Source organism: Aphelocoma coerulescens, chromosome 2 (genome assembly GCF_041296385.1).
Source record: "Aphelocoma coerulescens isolate FSJ_1873_10779 chromosome 2, UR_Acoe_1.0, whole genome shotgun sequence".
NCBI classification, from domain to species: domain Eukaryota; kingdom Metazoa; phylum Chordata; class Aves; order Passeriformes; family Corvidae; genus Aphelocoma; species Aphelocoma coerulescens.
This window is the reverse complement of record NC_091015.1, coordinates 4,654,875-4,666,034: the sequence shown is the minus strand read 5'-3', so window position 1 is coordinate 4,666,034 and position 11,160 is coordinate 4,654,875. Positions and strand designations below refer to the sequence as shown.

The window sequence follows — 11,160 nt, the reverse complement described above, 5'->3', positions numbered from 1 at the left end:
AAAACTCTGTCTTCATCAAACTGAATATCCATGAGGGACTTTGGTCCATGGAAAACATATAGGCATGACAATGGAGAGAAGAAATACTCTGGTTTAAAAGTTTCTTGACACTACCAGAAAAAAATCTTTGAGCTGTACAGTTAAAGATGAAGAACCACCATGTGCAACTCCCAGGCTTCATCTGTACCCATGCAGTGGGAAAAGAAAGGTGGACTGAGGGACATGAGATAATATGAAGGGAAGCACAGGAAAAACACGGTTTTTTATTCACAGTGTAAGACAAAAGTGGTCCTAAATCTTTAAAGACAAAAATGGATCCAGCAAAAAAGGAATAGATTAGAACAGAGTAGAAAAGACTTGACATTTCCCAGAAAGATTTGCACTTTTTTCTAAGAGACTGCCACATCCCTCAGTTTCCTGGAATGGACAAATCAATTTGGTCCCACACTGCAGCCCAACAGCACCATTTTCCAGGCCCACAGCATCATGACAAGCATCAATTCAAAGCCACCAGCACTTAGCTGAAAATTCTGCTGCCTGTTAGACATCCTTGCTCCCTGCATGCTGTTTCTTCCATCACATCTTTTTTTTTTTCTTCAGCTGGGTATCTCAAATTAAAAAAAAAAAAAAAAAAAAGGAGTGTTTTTTTGTAAGAGAACGGGATGATCTTGCTAGACAGCCACAATAAATCACTCCTTGCAAGTGTGAGATTATTTTCAGGGCTGCATCTGCTCCAGCTCTCCTGTTAGTGAGTCCAGTTCTCTGTTGCAAGTTTATTCAGTGCTCTAGTGGGTGTCTCACTGGACAAAGTTTACAGTCTCACCTTCCTGGAGACATGATGGGAAAAACAAAGAGAAAGTTCCTCCATTCTGATTCTTGATTTCTTTTTTCCCTCAAGTAAAAAGCACCCAATTTTCTCCAGTAAGAGCACTGTTGGACACCAGTGACAGACTCAAGTGCCTGAGGACATGTTACAGAGGAAGATACAGGAAGGCAAAAAAGACAAGGAAACCCAAGAACTGGCAGTGATGGCCTGAGCAATGGTGGTGTCCTGTGGTGGAGACCCTGCCTGTCCTCAGTGCCCACACAGCACCAGGCTGCCTTTATCCACAGCCACCTGCAGACTCAGCTAGAAGTATGTGGTCTTCGTGCTCTCATTGTCTTGCCCACCGTCTTTTCCTTTCACCTGCCCATTCTGAGAGCTGCTGGTGGCATTTTTGCAGACCTGGTGAAAGGGAAAAGGGTGTAAAAGCAAGGAAAGGTGTGCGATGAGCTGAGGGCAGCCGTCCCTGAAATGAGCAGCCTTCAGCAACCTGGATCCCATTCCCTACTGCTCCTGTGGACACCCTTCTCCCAGCAAGACAACAGAAGTATTGGGGTGCAATTACACCTGGTCCCATGGGGAATGAGGGCTGGGAGCTATGAGAGGCTGAAAGCCAGAGGATGTGGCTACAAGGCACCAGGGCAGGGGGAGGAAAGCAGAGCACTGGCTGTTCTATCCCATGGACAGGAATGAAGGGATGACCACCATGGGCAGGATTATGGGGGTCTCCTCCCCTCCCTCCACAGTGGGACAGCCCCATTCCATGCCCTCACACCCCTGGAACTTCTAAAGAAACCCCCAGCACCTGCAACTCCAAGGGGCTCCCCACATCCCCACCCCAGAGGCAGCACCAGGAACCCACCTCAGCCGGGGGGTGGCCATCCCCAGTGTCATCTGGCAGGTCGGTGCCGCGGGTCTCGGGCAGCAGGACACAGAGCAACCCCCCCAGCACGGGGGCACTCCCAAAGATGGCCATGGGGATGGACCGGTGGTACTGGTCCAGGAGACGGACCAGTGGGGCCAGGATCCCGGCCACCCGTGCTGACATGGAGCACAGCCCCACTCCAGTCTGCCTGTGGGAGCGAGGGGTAGCAGGAGGTGTGGGCAGGGAGCAGCACCCCCAGGCCACCACGGGGCTGAGCATGGCCATGGGGACAACTGGGCTCCGGCCCCATCACCACTGCCAGCCACAGCAGAAGGAAGCCCCAATGGGTGGGAAGACCTCACCTGACAATGGTGGGGAAGAGCTCAGCGGCGTAGACATAGGAGGTGGAGAAGGAGGCTGAGGCAGCAAACTTGCCAATGGTGGCCAGGATGGTGGTTGCCATGGGCTGGCCTGAGGGGAGGAGGAGAGAAGTCCGCTATGGGATGGGGGAGGGCTCAGCAGCAGTCACGGATGGCAACTGGGGATTGCAGGGACAACTGTGTCACCTGCAGGGAGCCATTGCCTCTGACAGTGCCTGAGCATGAACCAGGCCGCTTGGGCCTGGTGGCCACTTTCAGTGCATTCTACATCCATCATCTCACCTCTCCAGGTGTTAATTTTCCCAGAGCACAGCTCTGCTGACGGGAGGCCCACTGGGCTCAGCTTTGCCCTCTTCTATCATGACTGGCAAGAAAAGGTTTATATTTTTGAATGGGCCCTGGGGGTTCAGCCAGGCCCCTGTGTCCTGGCTCAGGCCTAGAGGGATGTGAGCCACCCTGGCTGGGAGGACAGGGCCAGCAAGGGAAGGGCTGGGGCTCTGTGCCTCCCTATCCCAGAGGATGTCCTCTCTGTATGGGATGAGGTTATTCACCTTCAGGGATGCCGGTGATGATCAGACACACCAGGCCACTCAGCACCAGGAGAACGGCCTGGGATTTCCTCCTCCCAAACCTCTGCAGAGTGAAGATACAACCAACACGGGCTGGGATTTCCACTGCTCCAAAGGCCAGCTGAGTGAGGTAGATATCCAGGCCAAAATTTGTCACATTCAGACTCAGTCCATAGTAGACAAAGCTGTTCACAAACCTGAAAGCCAGGCAGGGTGGCACTGAGCAGCTGTTAGCCATGGGGAAATGCAGCATTGATCTCCAATCACAACACTTTGACCAAGACACAGCATTTCCAAGGAGAGTAAAACCAGAGGAATACCACAGGCCTGCCAAAGCTGGAAGTGCTATAACCTTTCCTGTCTTAAAACATCCAGAAGCATCTTAAACAGCCAGAAGCAGAAACACCCATCAATAATTTTCAAAACGGACAAGGTGAATTTAGTTAAGAATAACCATGAATCCCTTCTTTTCTCCACCTAGAAGCCTGCAAATAAGGGACAAGGGAATGTCTTACCAGACACATGACATGATTAAAGTCACCTTCCGCAGGTTCTTCTTCTGAAAGAGATCCAGGAAACTTCCAGACTTGGTTTGTTTCTCAGGCTTCAACTTCAAAACACAGAAAGTCAGAGAGTCAAAGCAGGAGAAGGAAACCCATGGCCAGCTCCTTTTCCACCTGCAGACCATGGAAAGCCTTGGTGGGACAAGCCTGTGACACCCAGTGCTGTGGGAGGGAGGGAGGGAAACCAGTGGGGCTGGGCTCGTGCCTCTGTGCTCTGGGTGCCCAGCACAGCGGGGTGGTGACTGAAAGGTTCCTGGGGATGAACATTTCCCCAGTGCAGGAACTTTGGGGTGGGCAAGGAGGGAACTCCCCTTCAGGCCTTTGTGCATGGAAATGCACAGACTGAACAGAGACCTTGTGTTCATCAGTCACACTCCTGGAATGCTCAGAGGAGAAAAGCCAGGGAAGCGTTGCAGTCCTTCCCAATCCCCAGGTGGACTCCAGAAAGCTCCAGGCTGAGCTTCAGCAGAAGCTGGGCCTCTTCCCTGACCTTGTGCCTGTGTAACTCAGCTGGAGCTGGAGTCCCCCCCAGTCCATGCCCAAACCATCCCCAGTGGGAATGGAGAGATGTTTCCAGGGTGAGCTGAGCTCCAGGGGCTGCTGCAAGGCCCAGGGCAGTGTCTGAGGACAAGAACCCCCCCAGTACCTGCTCCAGGAGCCCTGGCGGGAGGCTGCGCTTGTTGGTGGCTGCCGCCTTCTGCAGGACCTTCTTGGCTTCCTCGACTCTGCCTTTGGTCACCAGCCAGCGAGCTGACTCTGGGAGCACCCTGCCAGGAGGGGAGGCCAGGACATGCTGCTGTGACCTGCGGAGCTCCTCACAGCCCCTTTCTCTGGGACCACATCCAGCAAGCCGTGGCCACCACAGAATCAGATCACAGAACCACAGAATATTCTGTGTTGGAAGGGACCCACAAGGATCATCAAGTCCAGCTCTAAAGTGAATGGCTCACGGGGTCAATGGGTCTAAATACCCTAAATTTAGGCCCCAAATTTGGAGACCTGGTTCAGCAAGGCAGCTGCTGCTCTCAGCAGTCCAGTGCCCCAGGGAGATGTGCTGAGCTCCACTATCTGCATGGCAATGGGAAAGACACAGCCTTGTCCTGCACTGCTGTTACCTCCTCACCCATGCCCTCACACTGCTGTCATGTCTGCAGGAGCTCTGTCCACATCCCACTTACCCAATGCAGAAGAAAAAGGCAAATATAGGAGCAGATCCTGCAATCTCCAGCAGCCTCCAGTTGCGAATCCCGTAACTCAAACCAGCCAAAATCATCTGCCCGACGGCAAAACAGCAGTGAGAAGTGAGGACTGCCTTTGGCCGGGAGGAGACACCAATCCATTCTGTAGCTGAAAGGAAGAAGGAAGGCTCACAGTCATACAAATTATTTTCCCTGATGCAAACAGGGTGTTTCCCTGGAGGAGAATTATTCTGGAGATGAGGATTAGACTGACCTCTTGAGATGGGTCACTGTCCCCTTGCCCTCCTCTGAGCACTGGCTGGGGAGAAATGCTCCCCAAAGCTCTGACTGAGGGCTGAGAAGATGCCAAAGTACCAAAGGACAGTGAAGAGCAAGACCTGTCCTTGCCATGGTGTTTTTCTAGTCAAACATGAATATTTTTATTTCTTTGCAGAGTTTTCTATTGCATCTCGAGAAGCCCCAGGGCAAGGGCACCCCACTCACCTAAGGCCAGTAGGGTCATGGTGATCCCTGACACAGAGGCCCCCACGACACACCTGAAGGCCATGTACACATAGAAGTGGGGCACAAAGGCAATTCCCAGGCCAAACAAACCCTGGAGGAAGACGGAGATCAGAATGACTGGGCGGCGGCCAATCCTAGGGAGAAACAGGGAAGACACAATCGGTGTCTGGAGAGACCCCAAGGAGATGGCAAGGAGCCCAGCAGGTTATACAGTGATTTTTATCACCCTGGTAAGGCTCAGACTAGACTGTGGGGTGACAAGTGAAGCACTGTACACATATGCTCTGTCTCTCTCTTCCCCTCTCCGTGTGGCCATGTCCTCATGGGACCTGAGGACTTTGGTCAGGGTCCCTATTAGTGAGAAGTGGTGACAAAATGCACAGGGTGCAGTGTTCAGACGGGCTCACACCACCTGCTCTGTGCTCTGCTGGCTTTGCACAGACCCTGGGCAGGGGGTTGCGGCTCCTCACCTGTCACTCAGAGGCCCAAAGATCATGGATCCCAGGAGCAGCCCCGCCATGTAGATGGCCTGGGCAATGTCGTTCAGGTCCTTCCTGTCACACACCAGGTCAAACTAGAGAAGGGAGAAAGAGATGCTTTGGGATCCCCCCTTCCAAGGATGTGAATCCCTACAGAATGCACAGGGCACACAAGTCAGAGGTAGGACAAGCCCTTGGGGCACTCAGTAGGGTCCCTCTTCCATGCACTGGGACGTGCCCCTTGTCCAGCCCAGACAACCCAGGGGAGCCTCCTGGTCGGAAAATTTTGCTTTAGGTGGGCCTGGGGAGAGAAACGGCATCTTGCTTCCTCCCAGACCACCTGACCTCCCAGAGGAGAAAGGATGAGTGCAGTGCTGATTCCTGGGACAAGCAGTTAAGGAGATGTCCTGCAATTGCCAGCATCCAGAGGGCATCAATGGAAAGAACGACATGGGGAGGATCACAGAACCACAGAATGGTTTGGATTGGAAGGGACCTTAAGATCATGTAATTTGAACCCCCCTGCCACGTGCAGGGACACCTTCCACTATCCCAGATTGCTCCAAGCCCCATCCAACCTGGCCTTGAACACTTCCAGGGATGGGGTAGCCACAGCTTCTCTGGGCAACCTGTGCCAGGGCCTCACCACCTTCACAGGGCAGAATTTCTTGCTAATATCTAACCTAAACCTACTCTCCATCTTAATTTAGCTTCTTTCTCAGCACAACATATGCAACTGTGATGTTAGGGGTTGGACTAGATGAGTTTCAAAGGACCCTTCCAAGCCAAATCATTCCATGATTTTAAATTGGAAGGTTACCCCCTGTATAGAGCGAGGTAGGTAACCCAGGGGCAGGAGGTCTCACCAGGAGTGATTCATCTCCCCACTGGCTCTGCACGTGGCCCCACTGACACCTCTATCACAGCCTGCACCCTCTCCAGCACCACACCTGGGGGCTGTGTGGTGGAGCCAAAGTCCCAAACACACACCTGCTGTAAATGTCAGCCCACCCCAGCTGATCCATGGTCAGGCACCAGCTCTGGGGGAACTGCAGCCATTTGGGTGTCCCATCCCTTCCACATCCCAGCACATCAGCAGGCAAATACCGACCTCGGTCAGCAGGGACGGTGGCTGTTCTGAGGGGTACACCCAGCCACTGCTGCACTTCTGTGTGTCATTCAGGCCGTAGGCCATGATGGAGTCGAGGTCCCAGTCCACGGGGGAGTACATGGAGCACTGCTCAAACTCCCCATCCACGGCCCGGGGCAGGGTGAGGTTCAGCTGCTCTTCCTCGGTCAGGTTGGGGCCGACGGTGCGGATCCAGCTGGTGTCACAGTGGTGAGGCACATATGGGACCATGAAAAGTTGGCAAAACTGGTGGAAAGCCACACTGAGGCAGGGGATCACAGAGAGCAGCACCAGGCATTTCTGAAATCGCCCAAAATCACCAACTGCTTTCAAAATTTCCCCGACACCTGACATTTGGCAGCTGTGTCTGGGACAGGACAGTGCTGGGACAGACTTACCAGATGCCTGGAATTAATGTTTAAACCTAAGATAAGCTCTGCAGTCATAGGCAGTCGCTACAAGTACACCATGTAATATATTAATCATCCCTGTGCCACCCACGAACATCCAGCGCCGGCTGGAGCAGAAGGACCCCTGTTTCAGGGAACCTGGGCCACCCCCTCTGCCAGGGCCAGGTGGCATTGAAAGGGAACAGACTCTTCTCCACAGTGACAGCAATGGCTGCATTTGCTGAACCACTCAGGAAAGCAAGGTTCAGAGGGACCAAAACAAGCCCAGCATGATGCAGAGCTGGCAACAGCCCAGAGGAATAAAGGGAATTAGGGTTAATGGATAGGCAGAGCCAAAGACAAGGAAGGGCAGCCAGTTCATTTTGATTCCATGTGGTGGGAGCTGCCATTTCCTTCATCTTTTGCACCTTCCCCTGTGCAACACAAGCAAACCAGGCACAGGATGTTCCCCCTTCCCACCAGTTCTGGGCCCCTGTGCAGGCTGCTGGGAGCTAAATGCAGGGAAGACTTGGGGAAGGAGTAAAGGGATGGGAGAAATTTTGACATGGGGCAATGCTGCTTGAGGCTCAAATGCCTAAAATGACCACCAAGAACATGAGTCCAGCACTATTCAGCCCATCCCTAATGTAGGAACAGCATTTGCCTGAGGCCCCCGTTGAGATGTCCATGAGGTGCCCAAAAGCCACTTCTCCTGGCCAGGCCACTTCTCCTGGCCACAGATCCACGAGAAGGGCACTGTAAAGCATGATGGAAAACAGACCATTGATGCCACACTGGGGTTGACCAGGGCACCCACAAAGAACGATTATTGTGGAGGTAGAGGAGGGAGTGCAGTTCATGCTCTCACCGCTTCTCAGGGCATAAATCCTCCCACTTTCACACCAACCTGTGTCATCCCAAGGCATTCCTAGACATGGGAAGCTCATTCCCAGCTGCACAGGGCATGCAGAGCTTGGAACAAACCTCTCCACTGGAGACAGGCTCTCAGGGCACCATCCCAAGTGCCCTCCTGCTCCATTTCTGCACACAACTCCTGCAGAGTTGGACTTGCGGAACAGTTTGGGTTGGAAGGCACCTGAAAGCTCATCCAGTTCCAAGCCCCTGCCATGGGCCTGGACACCTCCCACCAGACCACGTTACTCAGAGCCCCATCCAGCCTGGACTTGATCTCCCTGTCCCCCTCCTGGGGGCTGTCAAACCTCCCATCATCCCAAACAGAAACACCCCAGGGGTTGCAGACACCACTCAGACAAACCCCTTCCCCAAGAAACACCATTCAACCCAATGACAAGCAAACCACACATCAAACACCTGGCAATGGACAATTTGTTCTTTATTGATTAAAAATTAGACACATGCAGTAAAATACAAAGTCCAAAAAAGGAAAAAAAGCCTGACTATTTTACATCTTTCATTATAATCTACAATACACCAAAGTTGTGAAGAGGATCCGTTTTCATTAACAGAGCATTTTCCTTAAAAGTAGGAACTAACTTAAAATTACCACCTGCTTCCAGGTTCAGATCAGAAATTTGCACAAAAACCAAATTCTTAATGACACTGGAAAACAATTATGAACAGCATTGGCACTTACTGGAACAACATCAGAAAAGACAGTTGTCTAGCACTGTAATAGCCCAAGTAAATATTCTGGATCCCTACCCAAAAGATCTGGAGATCTAGAGAGCAAAACCCATCAGCCTCTTCCTCACTTAGTTTCTCCATTAAAGAACTACGGAACCTTGGGTTAGCGTGAGCTCAAGCTCTCTAAGTCCTGGCTTTGGGAAAATGGGGAATAACAATAAATAGATGCTGCATTGTTCCATTTGAGCAGTTTGAGTCCTAACCTTCCTCAGCACCAGTACACAAATGAACGAGGAGGTCCCCGGGGCATGCAGGCAGACGGAAAATAATACTGTACCACAACTACCTTGTCTCTGTATCCTAAAGGTTCTCAACACATCCACACTGAGCACAGGGTGACAGGAAAATCAAGGTGCCAGCCTGCTCTTCCCAAGCCAAGAAGCTCAACGGGGGCCGCTGTAGGGAGTGCTTTGTGATAGGCAACAGAGAATGGTGCCACTCACACTTGGCCAAACGCAGCCACCACCAACTCCCTGCTATCGGGCACACGCTTCCTGGGCTCTCGAGAGCGACAGCTCAGCACCCTGGGATGATCTCGCTCCCAAATTGTCATCCTCCTCTCCCTTCCCTTCATACTCACCAGCCACGGGGCTGCAAACAGCCCATGGGGACACACCCAATATCCACCCAGAGGCTACAAGCAACAGGGGCGGTATAAAAAGAACATGCACAATTCAGGAAGCTTCCACAGCTGCTCATAGAGAACAAGATGTAAATACAGATTGTTCATCTGAAGACTTGGAAATTAAAAAAAACCCAACAGAACAAAAGTCCTAATTGAACCTAGTCATTCCGCTCTGTTTCTGCATTGTTTGTGTCTGATGGAAACAAAGCACGTTTCCATCTGTGTGTTAAATTACAGACTTACAATTTCTGTGTAGAAAACACTCCAGAGCCAAGAGCAGTTACAAAGGCCAACTGTGAAACAGTAGGAAAAAAAAAAAAGAGTCAACACCATTTATTATTCACATATTGCATTACAAGTGTCTCTTATCAAACTCAGAGCATAATTTATATTATTCATGTAGAAACTCAACTTCAACACCACATGGAAAGAAAAGCTAAATATGTGTGTACAGGGGTGCAGTGACATCCTGATCAAAGATGGAGGCTTGGGCCGACGCGCAGCCCGACGACCCAAGGGATTTAGTGCAGGAGGGACAAGCCCAGCGCCCGCTTTTGCCCAGTACAGCCACTCTACTGGCAATTGTTTATTGCTGTAAAACATGACAGGGAGGGTTCCACGGGTACCAGCTTGCAAAGGACTGGGGAACACATTGGGAGGCCAGCCAGGCATGACCAAACTGGATTTCAGGGACACTTGGAAGGAAGTGCATCTGTTCCAAAGGCAGAGTGACACAAATCTCCACTCCCTGTGACCGTGGATATTGTGTTCATCATCTGAAAGACCATTTTCCAGGCAGCAATGCCTCGCTGGTCTGTTTCAAGAACAGACTACATCTAAGATGCAGAATGAAAGCAGCAGGAAGGACTGCTTAATGTAAATTAAAAGGTTCAGCCCTCATGCCATGCCTGGCACTCATGTGGAGAGAACCAAAATGATAAAGAAAAAGAAAATTAAGGCAGTTTACAAAGGGAAGCTGACTTCTAACACCTCAAAGTCAGGGAACTTCTCAAAAGCACGAACAAAAGGGAAGGCAGCTCTCCCTCCTGTGGGTTAAGACTCTGCTTGCTTTCTCAGGTGCAAGCATTCAAACCAGCAGTTTTAAAACACACAGCCAAAGAGAAGCAGATTTCTCAGCACTCCAGGTGACCCAAACAACATTATACATTGGTGTTTCCAATAGAAGGAGAAGCAGGTAAGGAACCAAAAAAAAAAAAAAATCCGTTCAGTATTAAAACTTGTGCAAAAATAGCAAGTGAAAAAAATGAAACCACATGTAAGCAAACACTTAGGCAAGATCATCAGAGCAGTGGAACCCCCTGCTTCGTACTCAGTAGTATTTTTCTTTAAAGTAAGGCAATAATAAAATGAACATGCAGGCAATGACGTGTTGGGTCTGCATGTTTGAGATGACAGATACAAAAACATGAGAGTTGTTTACAAAAGGTGTAAACGTCATCGGTAATTTCAGGAAGGTTTGTGATCCTATTAAGGAAAATGTTAAAGCTTCTAGGAAGGGGGCTGTAGTTCAATTCTTTGGCAGTAGTGGTTTTTTTTTTAGGCTAACAGAAGCATTACGAATATGCACATGTGGGTTCTCTGTTGGGAAACATCTCCTGGGACCAATGTTTAGCTGATGCTGAGCTGTGCAAATCCTATAAGTTTGCCATCATCCGGAATTTCTGAGCCGTCAACACCAGATGCCTGAAACAAGAAACAGAGATCCAAATAGCAACACACATGCTCTACCTTTCAGCACTAACCACAAGCAGGTGTATCAGACACGGCCTGGGGAGGAAGCAGACACAGGACAGCTTTGCACTGTATTCAGCAGCTTGCACTACCCAAAGTTAAAATTGAGTGCTTTTATATTTTTGCCTTTTTTTTTTTTTTTTTAAAGCTACAAAGGGCTGGTACTGAATGTCTGCCAATGTCTTGCCAATGTCTGCTCCAACTAGACATTATATGTG

At 50.6% G+C, this 11,160-nt stretch overlaps 2 protein-coding genes across 2 annotated transcripts in view; both read right to left on the bottom strand.

The window, feature by feature from the left end:
• Nucleotides 1-228: 228 nt before the first annotated feature.
• LOC138106180 (solute carrier family 22 member 13-like) lies at nt 229-6,909 on the bottom strand. The gene is made up of 10 exons (XM_069006326.1): nt 6,494-6,909; nt 5,374-5,477; nt 4,883-5,037; nt 4,379-4,547; nt 3,847-3,967; nt 3,153-3,247; nt 2,620-2,834; nt 2,051-2,159; nt 1,686-1,896; nt 229-1,225 (listed from the first exon to the last, which is right to left on the bottom strand). Exons 1-10 carry the CDS (start codon nt 6,863-6,865, stop codon nt 1,130-1,132), a joined length of 1,647 nt encoding a protein of 548 aa, XP_068862427.1. The 5' UTR covers nt 6,866-6,909; the 3' UTR covers nt 229-1,129.
• A 1,326-nt stretch (nt 6,910-8,235) lies between these two features.
• The window catches only part of OXSR1 (oxidative stress responsive kinase 1), an 88,078-nt gene continuing 85,153 nt past the window's right edge, over nt 8,236-11,160 (bottom strand). The window contains exon 18 of the mRNA XM_069006325.1: nt 8,236-10,894. Coding sequence (XP_068862426.1) covers nt 10,820-10,894 — 75 coding nt within the window. The 3' untranslated portion in view covers nt 8,236-10,819. The remainder of the gene's footprint in view (nt 10,895-11,160) is intronic.

Coding starts and splice junctions, on each gene's coding strand:
- LOC138106180 (XM_069006326.1), bottom strand. CDS start 6,865: ATGTCAGGTGTCGGGGAAATTTTGAAAGCAGTTGGTGATTTTGGGCGA. Junction 4,548..4,882: donor CATGACCCTACTGGCCTTAG/GTGAGTGGGGTG, acceptor TCTTCCTTTCAG/CTACAGAATGGATTGGTGTC. Junction 2,835..3,152: donor TTAATCATGTCATGTGTCTG/GTAAGACATTCC, acceptor CCTGGCTTTCAG/GTTTGTGAACAGCTTTGTCT.